The sequence below is a fragment of the Rhyacophila brunnea genome, unplaced genomic scaffold (genome assembly GCF_057557595.1).
Source record: "Rhyacophila brunnea isolate RB1 unplaced genomic scaffold, BYU_Rbru_1.0 scaffold_16, whole genome shotgun sequence".
NCBI lineage: Eukaryota > Metazoa > Arthropoda > Insecta > Trichoptera > Rhyacophilidae > Rhyacophila > Rhyacophila brunnea.
The window spans coordinates 16,516,286-16,543,697 of NW_028232816.1; the positions used below are offsets into that span (position 1 = coordinate 16,516,286).

Consider the following 27,412-nt stretch of genomic DNA (forward strand, 5'->3'; position numbering starts at 1 on the left):
TTTAGTTAAAGTCCTAATTAAATTATAGGTAGGTACACTGAATAAAACTGAATATCATACGTAATAATGATCTTATTTATTAATAAAAATTAAATTGTAAGTAAGGTATCCATAAAATTGAATCATGACAATGACTGACAAACTCAATGTGAATAATGGCCTTGCACCTCCTTGTAAAGTTTGGGTAAGTCAGGTTCGTATGTTGTTGATTTAATTTTAAACACGATTCCAGGTTCTCATCAATAAATCGATTTCTCAATTTACTCTTGATTTCCTCTCTTGGAAATCTTTTTACTAACCACAAAACTTGCAATATTAACATTGTTGAAAGATTTTATTCAGTACCTAATTAAATACAGAACTTTATTTTTCTTGACTCTTCTCCTCAGCTGCTTTCTTCCTTGCATCATCGACAGAATATTTAGCGCAAAATTACGAGTTTTTAGTTGTAGTATCTCTCTAAATTTGAATGCGTCAATTTTTCCCGACACATAAATACAGGTCTGGAAGCCATTTAAGTTTTGAATAAACGCGAAGTCTCGGTCTATTCAACATTGTATTTACGGTTATCCTCTTCCATTTTCTTTGCTGCTTCTTTGTAGCCATGTCAAATATGACAGAGAGCATATGTGGCAGAGCCGCACTCAAGGGGCCAAAGAGCCGCAGTTTGCCGACCACTGCCCTAGCCTGAGGGCCCGTTTCAGGATGTGGGAGCCATGGTGTAGGTACACCGAGTGCAATAGACAAAAGACCGATAAACGAGATATAAGGCTGTGTTGTATTGAGTAGGTTGTGTATAATTTAAAGGCAATAATACTTTTTGTGTCCATTTTCAATTAATATGTTAGAACCTCAATATTAAAAAACCAAAAATCTGCAACATTCTGCGAAAAGAACGACTACACCCACTACGGTGGTGGTGTAAATCAAAGGAACATTTTTTTCGGTGGAATTCGGAATAAATATTGTATTGTTGTTTTAATTTAATAAAACGTATTTTTTTTTTAGTACTTATTCCACTTTTATTAAATAGATTAGGACCGGTTTCGTCCGCCTCTGAGGGACATTTTCAAGTAGTTGAAAATGTCCCTATGTATATCGCCATGTATTGTGAAAATATGTAAAAATATTTATATGAAGAAGAAAAAGAGCCTATGGGACTAATTTACATTCTCCTCCTTGGGCCCCCCCCAATAATAATTCCTGGGTGCGCCACTGCCTAATGGTAAGTATGTCCAATTACTAGAACAGATTTTAATACTTTTTAGTAATTGGACAGCCTTTCCAATTACTGTGTTTGCTTAAATTTATTTAATATTAATAAATTTCTGTGGACTTTAATGGTTCGTGCTTATTTATTATTAGCTTATTTACAAAATTTCAGTTGATTAGCTCTTTGCGTTCAGTTATTGACCGGGTGTCCAATTACTATAACACTGTACTGTCCCATTACTAAAACAATTTTTTTATTGTATTTCATATTTGAATCGTCGAGTTTCAAAAACCATTCTGGCCGGTTTTTTACGAAAATGACCTGTGAATGCCATCTTATTCATAAACTTAAAATCTATCTATTTATCCGGGTGAGAGTTTCAAATTGCATTCAATCTCGTCAGGAAATCATTTTAAATATTTGGGTCACTTACAAAAACCACTCCGTATGCGAACTGAGTTTCAAAAACCATTCAGAGTGATATCGGCCAATCAGGAGTCTCGATTCATACAAAATGCAATATGGCCGCAGTACTAAATCTACAGTCGGTGAGGTAAATCGCTCTAGTTTGCTGTTGATTCTTTGTCGTTTTAAATCATATATAATGGATGATTATTTGACAAGTGTTACGAATTCTCTTCCTGGAACCTCAAGGAAGCGTTCAAGGAACCCAGATGCATGGAAACGCAGCATGCAACGCAAAGAAAGGTAAACACAATTTGACACTTCAATTTGTATTTTCGCGGCATTTTTGATTAATAATCCATAGGCGTCCCTGACTTTTAAAGTGTAGATAAGTACTTTAATTTTTCGTGTAATTTTCTGATCTACTTCTTTTGATCTGATTTAGCCTAGCATAATATATGAAAAAACTCTCAAGCGTTTTTGCCAAAAAATCATCGATTTAATTCTTTTAAATAAATACTTAATTCTATTTTAAAAATTTGAAACTTTTTTTTGTGTCTTCTCAATGGTATATAAAGTAATATGTAATATAAGACTTATAAGTAATAATATTGATAGTTTACATCAATAAAACAAAAGAAAAAAATTATGTACTTGTACATATTTATTTATAAATAAAAAGGTAAAACTAAGTTTGAACCACAAAACAAGTAAGAAGACATTTTTTTATTTGTAATTGTACAGTACCGAGAACTACTGATAAAGGAATGCACTGAATTCCATATCGTATTGTAAAATTATATATTTTTTCACAGACTGGACAGTCTTTGTTTGTTCCGTCACGTTCATAAAAGTTAGAATATTCATAATGTTTTAATGTGATGTTGATACAATACGAAAGTTAAAACAACTAAACGAATTATGGAACTTAAAATGGGTCATAAAATCAATGTTTTAATATTTTTACGACCCTGAACAATAGTACGACAGCAATAAGCTAATAATGACTTGTGAGTTATGATGTTATGAGTAATATGATAACACAAATTATAACCGAGGCGCCACACAAATATTAGTCTCACGTAATACAGATTAATAATTATAGTGATTGATTTGTCTACAGCAGACGAAATATGACCAAAAAAAAATTAGAATAAGTCGTAAATTTGGTTACAAACTATCTTCCGAAATATCTTGTTATATTTAATCTGTATTCATGGAATAGGTACCTATATTACAATAGTTAGGTTTGTACTTCCTATATCTACAGATTTTTATGTTTCTTAATTGATTTAGCATTTGATATTATGTTTTTTGAACATCGTAATATTGTATCATTAGTTTTTTTTAATTGGTTATTAATTTTAAAAAAATCAATATTTTATTGTTAAGTTATATTAAAGTATACCGAAAATTGTTAATTGTATTTTTGATTGTATAAGAATATTTTTTGTTTAATCTAGATATAATTAAATTAAATTTCAAATATTATTGGTGTTTAATTTCATAAAATGCTTAAAAGCAGTCAAAATGAATTTGTATTCTTTAAAATCACATGACGCGCCACTGGAATTTTAGCACTGTGTTATTTTAGCAAAGTGAGTGACAAAAACCACTCTGTTCTTAAAGGTGAGATGCAAAATCCACTCTATTCGACAATGAGTTTCAAAAACCATTCTGGACAGTATTTAAACGAATATATTTTGTGTTACAAGTTATCTGCATACAAATTAAAAAGTTATATCACATTAAGTAACACATTAAATTTGAAGACATTTACGAAAAAAGAATACATTTAATGGTTCACATGTATGCACAACAGTTTTTCGTGATTTACTCGAAACTTGAAAAACCTGCCAAAGTGGTTTTTGAAACTCGATGATTCATTTTACAACATGGGTTATTTATAATTTTTGTCGTCAAATGTATTTTATTTTTGTAAGTCTGACAATTTAATTATGTATTTAGGTACAGCCTTCAAGATTTATTTTAGGCTAAGACTTTAGGTATCTAAATTAATCTGTAATTTGATTTAAATGCTGTGTCCCATATCTGTACCACTTGCGTCCCATTACTATGTCAAAGGTGTCCCATTACTATGTTTTCTCATTTTTTTCCGAAGAATATAAATTTCTTATAAATGCTTTTGGTTATATTATTTATGCATTTTCTTAAAATTCATTCAATTCCGCATCTTGACATATTATCAGATATGTTCCCTAGAGGCTAATATTCTTTGACTTATACACTTTTTAAAAAAGTCATTTCCTTAGATGTCCCATTACTATAGCATTCACCCTATTCAACTACCTAATAGAAATTGCATGATGAATAATTTTACACGATATATTTAGTACGCAAAACTTATGGTCACATAATAAAGACAGTCAACTATGAATTATCAAAGAATAATATTTTTCACGTTTATGGCAACTCCATAGACAGGGCAACACTTTACAGAGTTGAATAACAAATTGCAGTGTATTTTCTCGGCGATATGTTGAGAATTATTTCTAATTCACTTCGATTCCAGTCGACAAAATGGTTGTTAGATATTTAAATACTCTTAACATTTCATACCGCCATTGGAAATTTTCCTGTGGGCGTTGTCTTTCCCAGGTGTTTGTAAAATGTTGTTTTATTTTTGACAGGGCCCAGGCACCATTGTCGACCACCAGTGTGAGGTTAACAGATGACCCTTCTAAGGCCCTCACCCAAAAAGAAGCACCGATTGTGGACAACGAAGTGGCTGTATCCTTACCGGAGGATGTCGCTCGAAGGAAGGCTTTCCTGGCACAAAAAATCCAAGTGTCTGCAGTGGTAATTATCTACTGTACTTTTCCAAAGAGTTACGAGACAAAATCCTATTTCAATATTGGGACCAGCTTACCGATTATGAATTGATGTAGTTAATTCTGTACCTGTATCGTCCTTATATTGCTTTCAGTAATTTTTATTAGGTACCAAATCAAAAGTATAAATGGTAAATTTTAGTACTCCATATCATTCTTGTGTTCTTTTGAGGCCAGAAACCAAACCAAACACAACGTAACTGTAACCAAAAAATAAGAAGGTTGTGTTTGGTTTTGCGTTGTTTTTCAGTAGGTTGCGTTAGGTTTTGGTCTAAAAGCACCTTTAATCACAATGATGATATCGTCACTGTTCTGGCAGAAGACACTAATTCGAAAAAATTACATATTGAGTTAGTTATACCAAAATGTTCCTTATTTCAAACTTTACCGTCTGGAAACCTTCTTAATAAATAAACAGTCTTTATTTTAAAGTCATCCTTTTTACGATTACTTAATAAACTCACATGATAGACCATTTCAAACATTTTAACAACTTCAAAGTCAAATTACTCAAAACTAGTATTCTCCAGTTAGTGTGTTCTGCCAGAACAGAGATGATATGGAGTACTATAAAATTACCTTAAAAATTCACATTTTATAATATAATATTCAGGGGCGTATTTACCATAAAAGGGGCTATAATCCACAGCCTCCGAATTGGAAGGGCCAATGACCTATTTTGGGTGAAAGCTGTTTCCTCATGTCAGGCTCACCAGCCACCAATAGCGAGGGCTGTGCGGTTGGTCAATGCACTCCCTAGAGATGTAGATATTTTTGGCGATCCATTATATATTCTGTTTTTTAAATTCTATTTTATTGTTTAATTTGTACTTTTTGAATCATTGTTGTTTTTTTAAAATTTTATTTCTTTTGTATAAAACTATTTTTGCTTTCTTTTTTTCCGAACTGATTACTTGTAATTTTTATTCTAAACGTCATGTTGTGAACGTCCTGAATGAATAATTTGTTATGTACTCAACGTGTCTTTTTCAAATAAATAAATATTAATCAATCTTTTTAATTTGGCATTCAAAAAAAAAATCTGAAAAGTTTTTCCAGTATAAATTTCTTTAAAATCCATAACATCTCAAAAACACAGCAACATTATAATATAGAATACCTAGTGTTTCCGATACTGTAGTAAGTGAAAATTTGAAAGGGAAGGGTAACACGGTTGAATATTTTTTTTTCAGTGATTGGGTAAATAATAATTTTATGTACGAGGGTGGGTCAATAATTCCTTAGAAAAAAGCATTAAAACAGTTTTTATTTTTGTATTTTTTTTTTATTTCTCAACATAATCTCCTTGGAGCTCAATACACTTGGTTAGACGTTTCTCAATTTTTTTTAAACCGTCAGAAAAATAAGTTTTCGGAAGGTCCTCAAAATAAGCATTTGTCCGATCGATGACTTCTTCATTTGAAAAAAAACGTTGTCCACTTAGCCATTTTTTTAAGTTTGGGAAAAGGAAAAAGTCACTGGGGGCTAAATCTGGCGAATACGGTGGGTGGTCGACCAATTCGAACTTCAATTCTTCAATTTTAGCCATTGATCGTAAACATGTGTGAACACGGGCATTGTCCTGATGAAAGAGGATTTTTTTCCTGTTTAAATGAGGCCGTTTTTCTTCAATTTCGTTTTTTAGCTGGTCCAATAAAGATGCATAATAATCCCCTGTTATTGTTTTTCCTTTTTCCAAATAGTCAACGAAAATAATTTCACGTGCATCCCAAAATACAGTAGCCATAACCTTACCAGCTGATTTTACGGTTTTCGCCTTCTTTGGACATGGTTTGTCTTCGCAATCCACTGCTTTGACTGTTCTTTCGTCTCGGGAGTATAGTGGTGTATCCATGTTTCATCTACAGTCACAAAGCGACGAAAAAATTCATCCGGATTGCGTTGCATGAGCGACAACAGGGCTTTAGAGGCCACCACCCTATTGCGTTTATTGTCGACTGTGAGCAAACGCGGCACCCATCTTGCAGAAATATTTTTCATGCCCAATTTGTCATGTAAAATAGAAATGACGCTACCTTTTGAGATCCCTGTAACCTCAATTATCTCACTCAACTTTAATCTTCGGTCACTTAACACCATATCATGGATTTTATTGATCATTTCTGGTGTAGTCACCTCTACAGGACGTCCTGAGCGTGGTTCATCCTTTGTTGATGTACGACCACGTTTAAATTCATTTAACCAGTTATAAATAGTTGCAAGTGAAGGAGCAGATATGCCGTGAACTAAATCCAACTCATTTTTTATTTCCTTTGCTGTTAACCCTTTTATATTAAAATGTTTAATAACAGCTCTAAACTCAATTTTCTCCATTTTCCATTTTTCCACAAGCAAATTTTTTTTTTAAATGTACGAGAAACACACAACAACCCGACCAATCTGATTGAAACTTCGCAGCATACTGAATCGGTAGTGCCGCTGCATGAAAACAAACCGCTTACAGTACTAGTCGCGCCACCTGTCGGCTTTTCTAAGGACTTATTGACCCACCCTCGTATCATAAAAAGTGGCGTATGCCAGTAAAATCTGTCTAAAGCAGTACTAGCATGTTATAAGTATGGGAAACGTTCATATAGAGAGACATTTTGGTAGCATCATAGAGCTGGCAGTCGTCTCATGACGCAAGTGTTGAGAATATTTCGTCGCCGTAGATGTCAAGGGAGCCAAGCCACAAATTTGGCGAAAATGAGTAAAGTACACAAAAGCATTTTAAAATCATCAAAGATGCAGTGGTCAATGGATTTAAGCCACAAAACTCTTTTGACTACCACACACGTGTGCCAACTGTACATTTCAATATTCTGTGGTCAAGAGATATAACACACATAACTTCTAAGATACTATTTTTTTTAGTTATTTGTTCAAAATAATAAACAGATAACACCACAAAGTATATTCTGTGTTCAAAGTTTCACCGTTATATCTTTAAAAACAAAAAAGTTCAATAAAAAAATGTTGTTTTTTCTTGTCACACAAAAGCTTTCTCAGCATTATGGTTTTGTGGACTGGCTTCCTTGACATCTACGGCGACGATTTTAGTTCTGTGAATCACTACAGTTCTTCCTAAACATGTTGCACTTTGGAATTTTGCGTACATAATAAAAAAAATTGGTGTCTAATTTTATATTATTTTAAAACATCAGAGAAAACCATAGATGTTAAAAAACTGTGGTTACAGCTTTCATTTCATAGTTTTAAATGTACACATTCACCTTTTCTCATATTATGATAATGAACAGTTATATCTATATTCACTTTAATGCAATTAAACATTTCAGGAAGATATATCAGTAATATCAGGTGTGCCCGAAGAGCATATCAAAACTAGGAAAGTCAGGATCTATAAGCCTGCTAAGAACGCAATGCAGAGCGGTGTGAACAACATTCAACATTGGGAAATCGAATTCGACACGCGGCAGCGTTGGGAAAACCCCCTCATGGGATGGGCATCCAGCGGCGACCCGCTCTCCAACATGAAGGTCAGTTTCCGTGACACCGAAGAGGCCGTCAATCACTGCGAGAAGAACGGTTGGGCGTGGTACATCGACGAAGGCAAGATCACCAAACCAGAGAGGCCAAAGTCCTACGGTGTCAACTTTTCTTGGAATAAAAGGACACGTGTCTCGACCAAGTAGACAGTTTAACTCTTTTACTCCCAGCTGATTTAGCCTAGCATATGCGAAAACTCCCAAGCGTTTTTTGACAAAAAATCGTCGATTTAGTTTTTTTTAAATAACTAATTCTACACATGTTTTGAAAATTTGAAACTTTTTTTGTGTGTTCTCAATGGTGTATAAAGCAATAATAAGTAATAATATTGATAGTTTACATCAATAAAACAAAAGAAAAAAATAATGTATCAATATTTATTTAGAAATGAACGGATAAAACTATGTTTGAACAACAAAACAAGTGTGACAACATTTTTTTTATTTATAATTGATTTATCAAATTTTATAATATAATCTATCCTTATGTAGTAACAGAAAAAAAAATAAACAAACTATTATTTATCTATGAAATAGAATTTTTATAAAGTAATCAAAAAAAATCGTATAGTGTCCAAGGTATTCAAGAATATTATTCAATTCACGAAATCGCAAGAGAATTCGATACAGTATCGACGACTAACTGATATGGGAATGAAGTAATTTCAAAAAATAAGTCTCAAAGTACTAAATCATTTATAATAATATTTATATTCCTGTATTTTTTCACCATCTTACAAAAAGTACAGTGGCATCCATTGTTAGTTCAAAAATTACAAAACTCATTTTGTAATGTGATATATGAATCATAAAACAACTAAAAGAAATATCACTAATATCAGAATTTAAAATGTGTCATAAAAATAATGTTTTATTATTTTTATGACCCTATTTGGTCTCGAGTTGACAGCAAGAGCAATTATGACTTGTGAGTTATTAGGGTATGCCAAATTATAAACAAGTGCGGCACTAAAAAAATATTAGTCATGCCCAACACAGAGTGAATATAATGCTTTGTCTACATGAGATGAAATATGACAGGAAAAAATTTGGAATAAATCGTAAATTTGGTTCCAAACTTTCGGCCGATGGATCGGCCCAGATGGAGTTTTCGCATAGGTATGGTGGGCCGAAATATCGGCCCCGTGGGAGTAAAAGGGTTAAACAATATCTTAATTTAGAACTTTGTAAATAAAGGTTATTTATTTTGAGTTAATAATTCTTTCAGATGTTATGTTAGCATATAATAATTAATAGTGTGGCTGCTGATACCTTTAGATGACTACTCATAAAATTAAAAAATGTGCTAAAAATATAACACACATTTCCTTTCACATGCATCATGAATTAAAGTATTTCACTTATTTCAGAATATTGATTAAATTAATGAGTATTTCATCCTAAAGGTATATTTGACCTGATTTTAAATAAACCAAAATGTTATAAATTATGTATAGTTAAATCTTGATTTTATGCAATACTATTTTGTAGATTGTGCAAATAAAATTAAAAAAAATATATATACCAACTTCAGTCTTTTAATTAAAGCATTATTTTTTTATCCTATAAATTGTTATAGTTGTTATAATTGTTTGATGTTACATAATAGTGCCTATACACATGCATGGATTTACCTGCACCAATAATGTGTATTTTAAACTATCGCGATAATAACTGTTTACATACATGTAAAAGTGCTGACTGTCTCTCGAATCTCATTCTTCAAGTGTAAGTGAGACGCGATTTTGTCGTATGATGCTATTTGAAAAATTCGTAGATAATCGGTAAACATCAAAATGTTCTGTGTGGTGTAGTTCGTGTTATTTCTGACAGGTTCGTCATGCAAGTACCAATTATTGGGTGAAAATTCAGAAGCTTCTAAATTTTTTTGATCCATGCATGTAAGCTTGCACGATAATACGTACTGTCAGCAGTAAACCCATGTACATGTAAATGGGGTATAATGTCCTATATCACCCTGGTTCTAACTTGTAAGAGTGATTTGTTATATTTGACTGAATCAAGTTTAAGCTCGTTATCCAATTGGGAATGGCTGGCGCAACATCCAACTCGATGTGGAGTATTTGGGACTCACAAATGTACTCAGTTAACCTATTTGACGCTTGCATTCTGACGGTGCTGCTTTATGGTACTGAATCATGGCACCTTACATAGGCTCAGAGCAACCGTATACTGAGCTTCAAGAACAGACACTGCGTGTGCAGTAGTATTACTTTAGGAGTAACGAAAAGATAAGAGAGCGAACCAAGTAGCTATAAAAAATCCATATTAGGCCAGTATTTTTCAACCAGTGTGCTGCCAAATTTTCATAAATTTTATTTTAAAATAGCGTAAGAAACATATTTTTGTTTGGCTTGCATGAAATGTGTGGTTTTAAATTGACTTATTGTGAGTTGCCACATGCGGTTGTAGCACCAGGAAGAAGAAGAACATGCTAAAAGTGAGGTGACCAAATTTAGTTATGACGCTTCAACACGTGGGTCATATTATGGTCCATCTTAAATACATGGATAGTAGGTTATTTGAGATGTAAATATGAGCCAATGATCAATGATCCGAAAACAAATTATACAATGGTTTGTCAACTTTTTACACTACACAAATACAATAAATGTGCATAATCATTTGTTTAAAACTCAACGCATGTCCACACCTGCAAACAGTGCTACTTCTCTTCCAATATCAAACTTGTTTATTTGTCAGTCTATTTGCAAACATTTTCCATATGCTGCGGAATACTAAAAAACCCGGTCTCTTTGTATTCCCGTTAACATTGTAGTTTTTATACAATGTTAACGGGAATATGTACGTTGGTCTGGACTAAGCTAAAGGATTGACATAATAAGGTAAGGAAAGGAAATATTTTAATTAAAAAAAAAAACAATTTTCATCCAATATTTTATGCTAAAATATTATTTCAACGAGAGAATAAAATTATTAACAATAGGTTTTTAAGCCGATTTCTGTTATGAAAGGAAATTTTAATATGTAACATGAATAAATGCAGTAAACAGTAAATGCTCGATGACATATACTGGATTATCTATATAATATGTACATACACTTTTGAACTCTATAATACAGAAAATAACATTATTTCCGATCTCATTTTAAAAAAATCTTACAAAATTATTACATATAACTAAAATAAAGCCAAATTGCGATACCTACAAGAGTTTATTTTCTGGTGCTGACATTTTAGTACTGTCTGCAAGTTTCTTATTATATTTGGCTCTTTCTTCATCGTCGGAGATGTATTCAGCTGCCGGATCATCGGCAGAAAGCATCCCAGGTTGATTAGCGTAACTCGAGCCAACGGCTTTCATCGTGAAAGCGCTCAAGTCTTGTATGGGCAGGGAGGAATCGTAAGAATTTGTAGACGGTTTGTTATTATTTTGACTAGGGTCACTTCCTCCACTATTCAGTGGATTTCTTGATACTGTAGAGTAAATAGACAGGGCCTGAAAAAAAAAACAAAAATCAATATAAATAAAAATTAGTGTAATATGAAAAATTATATTCAATATTTTTATTAGCTCAGATAAAACATGATTTTTTTTTATTCAAGTTAATTTTAACACATTGTGGACATAACTAAGTACACCAGTGATTTCCAAAGTTTATATTACTACGCCCCTTTATATAATAATACACACAATTTTATATGGAAAAAATAAAAAAAAAACATAATTGACAGAATAATAATCAGGTTTTACTATAATTCTTATAGTAAAATATTATATTACATACAAATATTCATGTTAAGATTAATTTGTTTTCAATACGATGGATGTGCTTGTTTATCGACACCTACGTATAAAGCCCTAACTGCAAAGTGGTACTTTTCAATAGTACGATTTCAATGGCACCACAAAGTAAATTTTTAATGCTTAAATCGTAATTTTTTGTTGATTGATATAATTATATTGATTGAATTTTTGTATTTTTCGATTATCATTGTTGTATTCAGTCAAAATAGCCAAAAACGCAGTTACAGACTTTTACATAGGAGGTGTCATTATTAGCACAAAGTTTATCAAATCTAGGTGTCATTGAGGAGTTGAAGAGAGTGCTACTCGTATCTCTTTTTCTACTACTAAACGGGCTCGATATTTGGATTTCATACAGCTAATGCAGAATATCCATATGATTTATATATTTATGAACACTTTCACTTTGTTTTTTTGAATCAGTTAATGAATGCATTTGTGATCCTTGCACTGTTTTATTCGTTTTTTTCATTTTCGTTTCTGTCAATACTTTGGCTACAAGTCACGTTTGAATTTTAGGTTATTGTTTTGATGATTACTGCGACTAGTAACTGTAACGGTTGTTTCATGGACTTGAAAACTGCAACCCAGTGGTTACGTTTCTGTTAAAATTTTCGCACCTCCCAATTTGGAAATCACTAAGTACACCTTATTAATATTTAGATGTTTTTCAAGAAAAACAAAGAAAAGTTAGGTATGTATGTAATAGAATGTATAAAGTAACAATAATGACTAATACAATAGGCACAGTGAATAAACTAATCATCTTTTATATTGATCATCATCAATGATATCTATTGACCTCATAGCCTCACGTCAATAACTAGAGCAATATGGTTGAACACAGCTATCACCCTGTCAATCGGTGCCATAAATGACAGGTTAGGTCTACCTACACCTTCGGAGTATGATGCTCTCAATTTATTGATTGTCAGGAACAGAGGTCAATACCAGTTAGGATGGTAGATATCTCATTCACACCACACCATAAGTCGGAAAAAATATGTAAGTAACTAAATAAAGATCTGTTCTTAGTGAGTAGTTGCACATTTAATTGTGGCATATGCAATGACATATTAATGTCATTGGGCATATGTCTCAAGAATAGAAAATATCCAACAACACAGGACCGGAATGGTCAAAAACAAAAAGTAAAATATATATTATAACATCTTATAAAAATATCATGACTTTACCTCATTTAGTGCTAACACCGCGACTGGCGCGTTTTGAGTAGTTGGCCATTAGATGTAATTAACGTGTTATTTAATGTGGTAATTAAAAATCAGCAGTGATTGTGTTAATTAGACAGTTCATAAAAAAACATACCTGTGCAACCAGGCCAGAGATGTCACTGGGGTTTGACGGAATAATCAGCGTATTGTTTGTCCGAGCTAGTTTATTGAAAGCTTGAACATATTGCTCGGCAATAGATAAAGATGCAGCATTTTTACCATCCTGCAAAATAATTTAGAGTTGTATAAAATATACATGTACAAAATACAATCAATGATATCGTTGTAAATAACTATTTTTTGTCAGGCATGCAATACATGAACATTATACATATGAATGACACTCTTTCTCACCTTTAGGGCTAAAACACACGGCGCTGCAAAATTATGGGTTTGCACCACATGGATGTGGAGACTAGGTCGATTTTTGCATAGATAATGCAATGAACACCTAGTAAACCAAACCGACCTAGTATTGGCATCAATGCAGCAACTTGCAGCGCCATACGTCTTGGCCCTTATAGAACAATCTATTGATTGAAACTTCATTATAACATAAAGTGAAAGTGGGAATTATTTGAATACCTGATGTGTAAGTGAGGCAGCGACTAATGTTATTCCTCGCGATCGTGCTTCAGCCACGGCCAACATGGCCTGAGCCTCTCCCGAAGCTTTGTTTATCTGTTCCTGTTTCTCAGCCTCTGAAAATAATCATAATGTTTACATAAAGATGCGAGAACCTTAGGGCTTCTTCAACTGAGGAAGATCGATGTATGTGCAGCTATTGTGAACGCAGACTTTTATCTTTATTTGCTTGGCCGGGATTTTATATTCAAATACATAAAGTTGATACAATATTGGAAAGCAATAAATAGCTCAAGAATTTTCTTTCTCCGTGTGAGGGTGGCATTGAATATCGACTATGAATGGCCAATGGAGTGGTTGGGATATAAAGAAGAGCCACGGCTCAGCGTCTTACGCAGTGTGAAGTTTAATGGAGTATAGAAGAGGTAGGGCTTCAATTCCCTACGTGGTGTTGACGTGCGGCGAGCGAGGAGTTGAACAATACATTGTGATAGTGGGGAGTCATGGGGCAAAAGGGAGACGGAGGCTCGAATCTTCTACCGCAATTTTCGGATGAAAATTGATTACTCGCGATTCTCCTGTTGCAGAAAACTTTCTTGCTCAAAGATTCTCAGGGCGGTAGAATTCTACATTGACTCGGCGTCGGTTTACTACCGAAACTCAACGTATTTTCGACACACGTGTGTGTTTTAACTATTTGTGATACACCTTGTCCGTTTGTTAGTCTACGACACCCTCCTTAACTTTGTTATACGTTTGTTTAACACACAACACCAGCTCACTAGTCATCGTTTCTAGCTAACTGAGGCTGTGTCAATGATGTACACAAATATAATCTATTTTTAATCATATCACTGTCATTAATAACAGGGCTGACCCTGTTACATAAGCATGTGTGCGAGGCCCTTGGCTACAGAGCGCAAATATTATATACCTTCCAAAAATGGTTAACGGTTGTATGCTTCATAGTTTGGTTGTTGTTTAAGAGTTTAATGGAAAAAATATTTTTTCCATTAAACATTTTTGTTACCACCTTTTAGCAAGACTTTCATTATTTCCCGAATCAGGTTAATCTCTGTCTTCCCTTTTAACTTTTTCCTATTATTTGAATGCTTTACGCTACTGTCTGTAGCTGTTATTGTTGTGGCTGAGGCTTCTCCCACCACTTCTTCTTTCCTTTTGTTTTCCTTTATTTTTGGAATTGTTTGGCTTTCATCTCTTCCATTTTTTTTTTCTTCACTACGTCACGATAGTTTTTACTTACATATTTTTTTGCTTTCCCATAATGTATTATATTCATCTTAAAAATATCTTTTAAAATGTTGAACTTACTGAACTCTCCGATCAACAAGACTCATAAATTTTAATTTGTAGAAAAAAAATTAATCATGTAATAACCTGATGCTAATATTCTTGCCTGCCGTTTACCCTCTGCAACATTGATGTCTGCTTCCCTCACTCCTTCGGATTCAAGAATAGTCGCTCGTTTTTGCCTCTCCGCCTCAACCTGTTTTTGCATAGCATCTTGAACTCGTGAAGGTAGCTTTATATCCCCTGTGGACAAAATATTTTTTTTACACTTAATATCAATAATTACAATCCATTTCCAATTTATATGCCATATTGCCATCTATTCAATGACAATTTTTATTCTTCAAAAATACATTGCAAAATATAAATGTAACATTTTCTTTTCTGCCTAACACAACATGCAGCGTCACGATTTTTCTATTATGTATTTGTTTGTACATACTTTGGTATATACCACTAGGCTACATTATTTAAAGTCACTCTGTAGTATTTAAAAGTCGTATGTATATAAATGAGTCGAATTAGGAAATTTGTACATGAACGATGGTGAAAAAAAAACCAACCAAAATCAGCATCACGAATAAGGATGGGTTAATTACTATAAGCAAAAAACTAGTTCCTCACATAAGTATATATTTGAGGTCAAAAGGCTGGCAATATTTGGCTGTTTCCTAGATAGCTAGATAAAAATCCATTTGGAAACCTTAGAGTAAAATAAACCAAGAAAACCAAATGAGACACGCTACCATAAATACTGAGACATTATACATACTAATTTCGTATCTGAGACACGCGATGCCCCATGCCTGCGCAGCTTTGTTGATGGATTCAACAATGGAGACATTCAAAGATTCCCTCTCACGGAAGACTTTATCGAGCGCAATCTTTCCCAATTCACTTCTCATCGTGGTCTGTGCTAATTGTGTAATGGCAAATTCTGGATCTTCCACTCCGTATGATGCTGAAAATTAATAGAAACAACACCAAATTTTTATACTTATCAAATTAATTCAGTGGTACATTTCGGAAGAAATCGCTTAATTAGTGATACAAATATGAACTCTACGAGTTTAAGTTGTGTGCTTTCTTTTGAGGGAGCACACATGTGAAATTGATTGCCGTGCAAAACCTGAAATGAGTTAGAAAGTTAAATAAACCCGAATTGAAAAATAAACATTTCTTCAGTATGAAGACCTACAGAATTATAGATACTAGCAGAGCCAGCTGGCTGTCGCTAGTCTGTCTCTGGAAAGTGTTGAAGTATCCAATAACTCTTTTTGGATTTCTGAGTAGATGGGGGGGGGGGGGGGGGTTTCAAATAATTCACTTTTGCAGTGAGTGTTGTAAATGGAATGAATATGTTGCGTTTTGAGAACATCGAATATAAAAGATTTAGAAACGATAAAAAATTTTGACATAGCAATGTATGCAAACTATACATAAACAGGATTAGATACATAGAAAAATATTAGGTACCTAAAGATTTATATTAAAATTAATTTTTACCTAAGTACGCATTGACAATTCTTAAATAAAGTACCCCGTCAATATTCAACGTTACGTTGTCTGATGTAATAGCACTCTGTTTTGGTACATCAATGGCAATTTCTTTTAAGCTTTGAACGTATTTCACACGGTCTATTATTGGCCACAGCATATTCAATCCTGGCTCCAGGATACGGTAAAATTTTCCCATCCTCTCGACAATCCAAGCCTGGAAATAAGAGTACGGTTATACACACTCAAAAAATATCTCAATAGATTTGTATATGAGAATTGATTTGTCAATTTACCCAGGCACATTACTTAATTGTTATTCAAAGGGTGAGGAAAACTCTACGATAAAAAAATGAACAGCAAAAAATACCATAACATAAGATTATTTACAGATATTTATTGAAATAACTATTGGCATATTTCTATCCGTTATTTAAAGTCAAACAATTTAATATTTTGGCGGCTAGCAAGTGGCACGGTTCGATAATCATTTTGAAGGTTTCTTTCTAATAAAAACAATTTCAATAGGTAAATAAATTGTTCATCTTAAAGATCGTTTTAGATGGTCTATTTCAGTTACGATATCAGAAAATATGAACAGACTTACTGAAACTATGACGGAGCTGTGGCTCGGTGGGTTCGCCAAAATTTATCGTATCAGTTAGTCTTAGTTTTCGTGATAGTCTGGGCAAGAGGAAAGAGGACATCTCCCACAATGTCAAAAGACCACAACAAGATTTATTGCGAGTTATGGAATTAACGCCAATAAAAGAGAGGCGTCCTACGATGTTTTGTTTGATAACTTCAAATAATATGATGTGGTAACAGTAACTAGAGACAACAAGGATTTGGAAACAAGTCGGATAACTGAAACTGAACTGAGCATCTAAAAGGACCTTTAAATATTTACTGTTTCATAATTACTATAAAACAATACTGCTTGGAGTGTAAGATGTAATAAGGATATAAAATTATGAAATATTATTGTGTTGAATACCATACCTCTTGTTGCGGGACAAACATGATCACAGTATTCAAAGGAGTAGACGATCTATGCCTTGTAGATATTATTAGAGACTGATTTCCAGCAGCGGCAGGCGTCAGAGTATTCTAAAATGTAGAAATATGAACCAATATGAATTGACATTACCTTTTGATTGTCATGTATGAATTAGCTGAATTAGGAACATTGCAATAAAATGATTTGGGTACCCGAATAACACCTGCCGTCATCGACATTATCCTTGATCGAGATAACATTTTAAAGAAATACTTTCAAAATGTTATTTATCCTAACCAATAAATCTTATCCTCCTAAAAGTCCACAGATTGACGTCTTATTTTAGGGTTGCCTGATCATCGAATATCGAAGTTAACCATGGATAATAAAATATAGCTTCACGCAGTAAAAAAGAAAAAATGCACCATAAATTTCCCTAATATTAGAAACCCGGTCAAATGGTTTGAGTAAATATGGGCGTGGCCAAATTATTTATGTTTTTTTTATTTATTTCACTTCGTTTTATAACACGACCTTCAAACTCTCCGAAATCATTTTTTTCAACGGTGTGATGATTTTAAAATGGTAGAAAAAGTTAATTAAGTGTGTATATAGATTTATTTCAAAATCGTTCTGGGTTAAAAGGTATACGCAACAAAACCGCATTTCATTATAAATATTCTAAGCTACAAAATAAACTGTGATTATTAATATTTCAAACGGATATGAATAAATTAGTCATATACAATAATAATTCATAGAATGAACAGTGTATTGATTTAGTATCCATTTATTAATTTGTGAATCGTGCAATTATGACGTACTAGGGACTAGGCAATTTTGACGCAGTACAAATCACCAGTAGCGGCTTGACAAGTTTGACCTCCGAGTTGGCGAGTTGATCAAACATTTTCATCAAACGTGTTTGAATATAATTTTACTGCAGGCCACCACAAGAACTTCCGTTGACATGACATAAACAAACAAAACAAAAGAAAAAGGGCTTTGCGTGCACTGCTCGTTGGTCGTTGCTGTGAAAATAACTACGTAGATTGACTAGGTCGAAGGTGTTATTAGTAATTTATTATTGTAAAATTACATCCATAATGTCGGAAGTGTTAGATTGCGAAGTCGAATCGTGCTCGACAAGTGAAACGGTAGAAAATCCCGAAAAAGATGAACTCGTGGAACCTGAGGCGAAACGAAGAAAAATTAGTAAAACTGAGAAAAAGCCATTGGATAAGCTCGAACATAGATTGGGTGGTATCCTTTGCTGCGCAGTTTGCTTAGATTTACCAAAGGCTGCCGTTTATCAGGTATTCTAAACGACAGCTGATTTTGACATAATGACAAAACAAAATCAGATGGTCGTTTTTTGTATGTAACTATTTTGACTCGTTGATCAATATTGCGTTGCCGTTGCGACCTATTTAGATCTAACTGCATAAAAATCGTTTATGTAACTGCGTATACTTTTTTGTGTGTGCGCTCTGCCTCTGTGGAGCGCTACGCCCAAATTATTGCACAATAAGCAAAACGCAATCGATTAGTTTTAGAAAATAATATAATTTTAATATTAAATCATTACTGTGATATTTTCTCGTCGTCTTCGTTATACAATTCATCTTAATTTATTTATGGAATATTATTTTTATAAAAAAAAAAATGTATAATTTTTTAAAATGGATTGTAAAAATTTATTCTTTGTTCCTTTGTCTGCATAAGAATGATCTGTACGTACCGTCATATGTAAATCATTTGTAATGGTACTCATGTGCAAAATAAATATTATATTTTGCTTTGTTGTTTTGTATGCTATTGTTGGATGATTACATTTTGCTTTGGTAAATAAAAGTTTATGTAAATGAAATTCAGCTGTTTTCCTTTGATTATTTATTCCCTACACCAAATCCGAATCCTTGCCGTAGATGTATTAATTGGTCAGAACAATATTCCTAATCCTGATACATTATAGTTTGAAAACAGCATTCATGACACCTAAAATGTAGGCATTATTTTCATTATTAATACGAGATAAAACTGTAGTATTATCAAACACAAAACAGTTGTTTTACAACACAGGGAATCATATACCTACTCAATTAAATAAAAAAAATGCATACTTTTTACAAAAAATACTTTCATCACATTCTTTCACTGAGTTCCAGATTTTAATGTTCCAGAGGTAAGTATTGTTATTTAGTTGGAATTTTGTACATTTATGTATTTTAGAAACATTTATTGTTTTATGTATAAATTGGTTAACTAGGTAAATAAACCAATCTATTTTCAATATTAAAAATATATCAGGAATTCTATAATTAAAATGACCTAGTAAATGTGGTTTAAGTAACTCTTACTATTAAATTTAAAATAACTGCTGTGGATTATCAGAATCAAATTATCCGTAATCCATTACTTAATAATTTATAAATCATAATAATAATGGTAGAATTAATTTGTATATTTTTTAATTTATTTTAATGATACCCATTCACGTTACAGTAACTATAGTATGCTGTATGAGGCAGCCGCAATCAATTAAATGGCGAGGTATTTGATTTTGCCGTACAGTAGATTACCTGTACGACAGATGGTAACGTGGACGGGTGCTTTAAAAGTGTATACTAACTTATGTAATTTACAGTGCAGTAATGGTCATTTAATGTGTGCCGGATGCTTCACACACGTGTTGGCGGACGCGAGGCTCAGGGATGAGACGGCCACGTGCCCCAACTGCCGCGTGGAGATCTCCAAGGACTCAGCCTCGCGCAATCTGGCCGTGGAAAATGCCATTTCCGAGTTGCCGTCTGAATGTCAATTTTGCGCCAAGGAGTTCGCTCGCAACTCTCTCAATCATCACCAAGATGCGCTGTGCGAAGAGAGGTCGGTTTATCAAATTTAATCCCGCTTGCTAGAACTTTCGCTATTTTTCATCTTGGTGTGATGTATAGACCTATTTATCAGAAAATTTGATGACAAACAAAAAAATTAGTAAGTCATCTCCAGAAGTGGGTGACCACCAAGACAACAAACACTGGCTTTCTTTCTTACATGATAAAAATGAAAGGATACCATATCTAAACATTTTATTGCCTAGACGGGTGATGTTTCATTTGAGGTTATGCTTTTTGACATGAAAAAATGTCAGGCATGTGACATGTCAATCAAAATAATATATCTCGTCAAACAATCCAAATTGTATATTATTTTTTAATCAATTGATGTCCATTTCCAATATACACCGAGTCTATACATATTTTCAAAAATAATTAAACCTTTTCTATGCCTCACGATATTACTATGCCGCAGATTTTTAACGACACATGTTGAATGAAGAGCGAAGCTCTTTCTACAATCGCTGTAATACTAATAATTTGTGGCAGATGTCACTGTGTGTTTAATTTTTTAGATTATGCAAATCAATCGACAGTGACTGGTAATTTGAGTTTAAAGTCGTACGGCCTGTCGATCACGGCTTCATAGAGTGAGATAACTCGCTGAAGGCATAGAACCGGTTAAATCAGCCAACGTCGTAAGAATTTAACAGAAAGTAGATATATTATATTCTTGCCATATACGTATTATCTTTTAAGACATAGATTGTGTGTTCAGTAGGTTTACCCCGGTCACGGTGGAAAGTTCTGTGTGTTCACGTGACACCTCTTTAGGCGGACTGCTCCGAAGAGCTGCAATGTATTGCGTTATGTTTGTGAGCATGATGAGAAGGCCAAAGATAATGAATTACGGTGTCGGCAGCAACACCGCACAGCGAATCAGGTGGGCTCAATAGCCATTTCAACAATAATAAATCAATTATACTATATCATCCTATATTAATTAATTGCTATAACAAACTTGCTAATGGCTTGGATATTAATTTTATGTTTTGTAGGTAACCCTATCATGAAACAGCAGATGATTTATCATCCAAGATTTCTTAGATGGTGGCATTTTATACAACCAATAAAAGATTACAGCAATTTAAAATCGTATGCAGCAGAAATATTAATTGTCTTTCTGAGGGAACTTTACAAGTTTACACACTTTATTAACTCATTTACCTCTGACGGCACAGCTGTTGTGTCCTTATTAGGGGGCCATTATATATAATTAGCATGTTATTTAAATTTGGTAATTAAATGCTCCACGGTGAAGTAGTTAAACCTTTCTCATTGAAGTGGTACAAGTTCCATTGTTACTTTTGGTTTGTTTTTTTAAAACCTCTATTTACGACGTAAACTTAAAACAAATTGTAAACAAATAATATGCACAACATAATCACTCAAATCAATCATAATATATAGTATGATTATTAATTATATTATGTATATTCTATTCTGAAATTCATGACGATTGGCTGTGTCAAGCTATGGAATCTATGATTTCATGGGTGATTAATATCATAGTGCTTCCTGATAGTGTTGCTGTTCTGTGTTGTATTTGTAATGAAAACTATTGAGCCTACTTCTTTCTGGTGTATGTAGCTATCGATGCCTTTCCAGTTAAAAGTCATTATGGCGGGCATTCATGATGTGTGCACCTGGACGCGTTCCTTTGCGTGATGCAGTGGATTTCGGGTCGGCTCGGTATTCGCTGCGTCTACAAAATAATTTAGAGTTGGAGTGACTCCGCGCCGTGCCGCTTGGACGCATCGTGAATGGCCATATTAAAATTATCTGATTCGCAAACAAATATATCAACACTGACTTAAATTGGTATGATGCGGTTATTAAAAATGCATTACAATGAATTGGGCTGCCTTTTATCGGCGTGTGATGAATGGGAATATGGTATATTATTATGATCTTGTTAACAGTTTGAATTTTATATGGCTAGTGTGTACTGTTAAATTTATTCTATATTACTAACCCAACGCTCTTATTTATTTTCTATCTAATCTCTTGATCTATGTACTTGTCATAAACCACGGTGGCGTAATGGCAGACTGTCCACCTCTGAGGCCTTGGGTTCAAATCTCATGTCTGACAGAATTCACACGTTTTTCAAAATGTGTTTGATCCAGAGCAAGGACCTAATGTTTTGTGTGAATGCCTAACAAACGTTCCTTATAAAAACTGTTTATATAAATTCGTAGGCACATATTATGCTTCACTCAGGACTATTGCGGTCACTCCTCTTGAATGTGTAATTTTATAAAAACTTCCGTGCATTTATCACTACTTGAAATGTAAATGAATTTTAAATTTATAACTACATATTATTTGGTAGGTATGTATAAAATGTCTCAAGTAATATTTCTGTTACAGAACAAGCTCTCCTAGCCTATCCTGTCCATATATTATATAATTCAACTAAACGTGGCTAAACTATTTATTCTATAACAAGTCAATTATTATTAGTTATTTTATGTCTTAATATTTAAATTTAACGAGTGAATGTCAATTCAATATAATAGCATGATAGTAATAATGCAATGGCAATATCAAATTTATCGATGATCATTATCAGCAATATTTGATGACAGGACGACAGGATGCAAGTACAAGTGCATTGGCTGCCCGTGGTTCGGGCCACACCATGAGGCGGCGGCCCACGAGGAGTGCTGTGCTCATCCCAAGCGCACGGGCGCGGAGGTGATGGCTACGCTGCACGCGTCCGAGCGGGCCCATCTGCAGGACAAGCAACTCTACGACACGCTGCTCAAGTTGCTCAGCTATGAAAAGATTGCATACAATGGTGAGTTCTGTAATATTTAAGCTATTGCGGGTTCATATACGGCAATGTGAAGCTTGACAGAGATGTTTGGTTACTGTAGCAACATCTTATTATTAACGTCATTTTTGTCTTGCATATTGCCGAATGGCCATTCTGACACATATCTAAATCGTAGGAGTATAACGATCTAACTATATCACAATAAGACATAATATTTAAAATAAGTTATGTGTGGCTAAATTATATGAATATAATGACAGTAAGCAGGGTACTTTTTCTTACAATATAAAGTATGGCAAAACTTTTTTCATCATTACTGCCATTCAATAATAATATATGAATCAAATTAATTTTAAAGATCTAAATAATTATTATCAACATTATTAAAATAATTTTGTAGTTAAAAAATGTGGTAATTGTGCTGCAGAGGTGGACACGAGCTTTTATAATTTATTTTTTTACGAAAACAGTTTATTCCATGTAGACAATTATAATAAATACCATTTTCTGTCGGTGCATCGGCTTTTCGATCCAATAATCGTTAGTTGAAAATTTGAGATTTTCATACATTTTGATACACCATTATCACAAACTAAGATTATATGAGGTAATATTAGGATGGGGTAGGTTAGATTAGGTTAGGTTTGGTTTGGTCTAAAAAGAAAGTTGTAAAATCTCATATCCAACTCTGCGGCACATTTACCAAAAATGTTCTAATCTACGACAACTAAGTTAAACGAACTGTATATGTTTATTTATTATTAAATTTTCTTGAGAATGTGACGGCAAACACTGATATGGTATCCCTTCACCTTTCACAGACTTGCAATTCAAGCCATATAGAACGGAGGAATATGTGAATAGAATGTTCTATGAGACTTCACGTTTCACCGCACTCAACAATCAGTGGGTTGTGAAAGCACATATCAACAATAGCCAGCGTGACCCCACACAGAGTTCGGAACGAGACATCACATATCAGGTATACCATTGTAGTTCTATTTAATTTGTTTGAATATATACATATAGACTGCGGCTTCTATATCGATACATACACGTCATCACGGTCATTTCTGAAACTAAAACCGTTGAATACCACCAATGCTGAAAATTCTGACTTTTTATACTGCGTTGCTCGAATACTATGTGATTTTTGCAGCTGGCATTATGTTTTCATATTGTTTCGATTTAACCATTTAATCTAAGTCAACATCCTATGAATCTCAGGCTAATAGTTATTATTAATAAATTTAATATGGATCTGTACCACTATTACCCGAATTATTTAAATACAGTACTCTCTCAGTAATCCGCCACCCCAAAAACCAGACAAGTGTCCAATTAGTGAAAACGGCGGATTATAGTGCATAAATACAAAATATTGTAAAAATTAAGACAGGTATTTCATGAAAATAGTTTTTATTAAGACATTTGTACTAGCAATTTACAGTTTTTTTATGATCAAAATCAATTATGTATTAAATTATACATATTAATTATTATAAACTAAGTTTATTAACTACATACATATTAAACAGTAAATCACTTCACACAACTACTAACTTGTTCAGTGTTGGTTGTTTTTTTCTGAATATTGTTGGAAGATTGTGTCATCTCATAATTTATGCAACATGATGAATGTGTTGATGGTTCCATTATTTTTCTCTGCCCATTTAATGGTTGCGCGTCAGTCCCGGCCAGTGCATCTTCTGATTTGACTGTATGAGCTGCGGTCGGTTGACAATTATTGCCTTCATCCTCAGAATCCAAGCCTCTTGATGTATTTACGAGCTCGTCTTCAGTCAGAAGTGGCGCATACCCCTCAGAACTTTCCGCTACCCATTCTTCTAAAACATTTCGCGTTAGCTCTGAGTTTTCAGTCGCCCTCTAAATCATTTCTTCTTATCGAACTAAGTCTTCCGGTTCCCAGTCTTCATCATCTTTCATGGAGGACCACAGCTTTTTTCACGATTAAATTATTGCTCGTCTCGGTAGGTTGTTCCATGCCTCAGCTACATTAAATACGACGGCGGACAGTTGATATAGGCACGCGGCGGACTATTGAATTTAAATACGAATACCATAGAATTATAGAGCTTGATTTTGAGTTTTAACTAGTAAAAATAACAGCGGATTATAGTAGATGTTGGATAATCGAGCGGCAGATTACTGAGAGTGCTGTACTATATAGTATATTATTTAAGTGTGGTGATACTCATTACTGTTGCATTGTGAAATTGGCAACAAATTGTGCATCCACATGCTTTAACATTCTTTCATTTAGGAAAGAAAATCTCCAAGACGAAAGAAATAATTTGTTGTGCATACTGCAACATCATTAGTATGGATGATCTTGAATAAACATACATTAAAATTAAAAACTTTTTCCATTTAATATATCTAATCTAATGAAGATTATCGATAATTTCCCATTTAATAAAGACAAGTATGTAATATTTTTTGTCATGTAAGATTTAAATTTTATAATATTGTCCCCAGCTAATATTAAAATCAAAAACGACCTCGTCTCTCTCAATCCACTATGTGATACTGCAAGGGCCTTTCGGTGATATGCGGACGATCCCTCGAGTCCATCATTTTGAATTCAACGAGAGGGAGACAGAATCTACGGCAGCCGCCCTGCCGCTTCCCGATACCAACGAGTGCAATCGACTTCTGGCGAACAAAGTTATTAATTTCAGGTGCGGAATAGTAAATTGTCACCATTTCAACCTAATACATAATGCTTGATAGCGGTGATCCCATTGATTTAGCTTAATTCGCTAATTTTTTGTGCATAAGGTCATCCCCATAACGCCATGAAATAATTTAAAACAGACAAGTGATTGTAATCCCGTACAGCATTTTCAAATACAAAAATACGGGACTAGTATTTTTTTAACCACGAGAACAGGTGAATTTTTTTCCCTCAGTTTGAGATCTATGCAATACAAAAAAAAAATATGACGGATACACAAGGAATCTTTTATTCTTGAATCATGTCTTTGAAATCCAGCAGAATTTATCATTAAGAAAATTCAATATCTGTCAAATTAGAGATCATAGATCTTTTTGCACACAATTATGATTTCCCAATCAAGTACATTACTATTTTTTGTCGTTAATTCGTAATATTTATCTTTACAACTTCAAAATACAGTTTAAGAACCTGTGCATCTCTAAACATTACCGTTGCGCTTGTTTGTATTTCAGACTGATGATGTTCCTGTCGTCCTCAAAGTAGTGGAAGTCTCGCTGTCTCCAAAATCCACTCGCACACCACCTGAATATTTCTTTAAATACCTTTATGAAGCTTTACTTTTTTCATTTAAATTGTATTATACTTAGTTAGATTTAATTTAATTAACGTAACTTTTAAATGAAGCGATAATATTTTTTCATTTTTTCAATGGTTAACGAGGTGGTGAGATTCATTAGGTTCATAAATGTTTAAAATAACTTTTATCTGTATTTACCACATAATTATAACTATTTTTATGATACATGTTTCATCTACATGGAAACACAGTCAAGTAAATATGAGTATCAGAAATAATATATATTTTCTCATACTTGATAATGCTCGCTATGTCAATAAAACATGTGTCGTAAAAAAATTGATGTGTAAATATTGATAATAATCTTATATTTAAAATTATAATGTTTCTAGTTTATTAGTTACATATCGTCACTGTTCTGGCAGAAGACACTAATTCGAAAAAAATGACATATTGAGTTAGTACCAAAATGTTCCTTATTTCAAACTTTACCGTCTGGAAACCGTGTAGTCTTTATTTTAAAGTCATCCTTTTTACGATTACTTTATAAACTCACATGATAGACCATTATTTCAAACATTTTAACAATTTCAAAGTCAAATTACTCAAAACTAGTATTCTTCAGTTAGTGTGTTCTGCCAGAACAGAGACGAATATATATTATGATATTACAACATATTTATAAGAACGTCCTCAGATCTTGCATTAATATTTATTTATTTACATGTGCCGTTTTGTCATGCTCAAGTTTACCAATAGTTTGAGATTATTATAGAAAAATCATCGTATGACTGTCATATGTTGTGACTAGGCTAATTGCTTTACAACCTTAGATGGTAAAATGTATTTATCTATGAAAACTTTCTCATAACGATCAATCAAGATCTATATTGTGAAACACTCGACCGGTTTGAATTACAAATGCATTGAAGTTGCGTACCATATTGACAGAAACTGAAGCTAAGATGATCTATTATTTTGATGAAAGACCAGTAAAGAAGTTATAATTATTATTGTTCATTTTAAGATAGATATCTACAATCAGTTATTGTATTAT

At 33.3% G+C, this 27,412-nt stretch overlaps 3 protein-coding genes across 6 annotated transcripts; 2 read left to right on the forward strand and 1 right to left on the reverse strand.

Annotated features, from left to right (window-relative positions):
* Positions 1–4,066: 4,066 nt before the first annotated feature.
* Positions 4,067–9,523, forward strand: ND-18 (NADH:ubiquinone oxidoreductase subunit 18). Its single transcript, XM_085943499.1, has 4 exons — positions 4,067–4,162; positions 4,270–4,438; positions 7,770–8,129; positions 9,138–9,523. The coding sequence occupies exons 1-3, from the start codon at positions 4,116–4,118 to the stop codon at positions 8,124–8,126; spliced, it is 573 nt and encodes a 190-aa protein (XP_085799625.1). The 5' UTR covers positions 4,067–4,115; the 3' UTR covers positions 8,127–8,129; positions 9,138–9,523.
* Positions 9,524–10,884: 1,361 nt separating this feature from the next.
* Stoml2 (stomatin like 2) lies at positions 10,885–17,763 on the reverse strand. The gene is made up of 8 exons (XM_085943915.1): positions 17,611–17,763; positions 17,401–17,508; positions 16,408–16,615; positions 15,674–15,862; positions 14,989–15,144; positions 13,591–13,706; positions 13,100–13,228; positions 10,885–11,461 (listed from the first exon to the last, which is right to left on the reverse strand). Exons 1-8 carry the CDS (start codon positions 17,656–17,658, stop codon positions 11,168–11,170), a joined length of 1,248 nt encoding a protein of 415 aa, XP_085800041.1. The 5' UTR covers positions 17,659–17,763; the 3' UTR covers positions 10,885–11,167.
* A 591-nt stretch (positions 17,764–18,354) lies between these two features.
* LOC147074468 (zinc finger TRAF-type-containing protein 1 homolog) lies at positions 18,355–27,349 on the forward strand. 4 transcript variants are annotated; one of them, XM_085943917.1, is made up of 7 exons: positions 18,355–18,714; positions 20,046–20,284; positions 21,017–21,178; positions 22,887–23,098; positions 23,899–24,059; positions 25,577–25,779; positions 26,291–26,794. In XM_085943917.1, the coding sequence occupies exons 1-7, from the start codon at positions 18,505–18,507 to the stop codon at positions 26,319–26,321; spliced, it is 1,218 nt and encodes a 405-aa protein (XP_085800043.1). In that variant the 5' UTR covers positions 18,355–18,504; the 3' UTR covers positions 26,322–26,794. The 4 variants fall into 4 exon arrangements, with proteins under 4 accessions (XP_085800043.1, XP_085800042.1, XP_085800045.1 ...); XM_085943916.1 differs by having other exon boundaries at positions 21,014–21,178; positions 26,291–26,461; XM_085943919.1 differs by lacking the exon at positions 21,017–21,178 and having other exon boundaries at positions 26,291–27,349.
* The last annotated feature ends 63 nt before the right edge of the window (positions 27,350–27,412 follow it).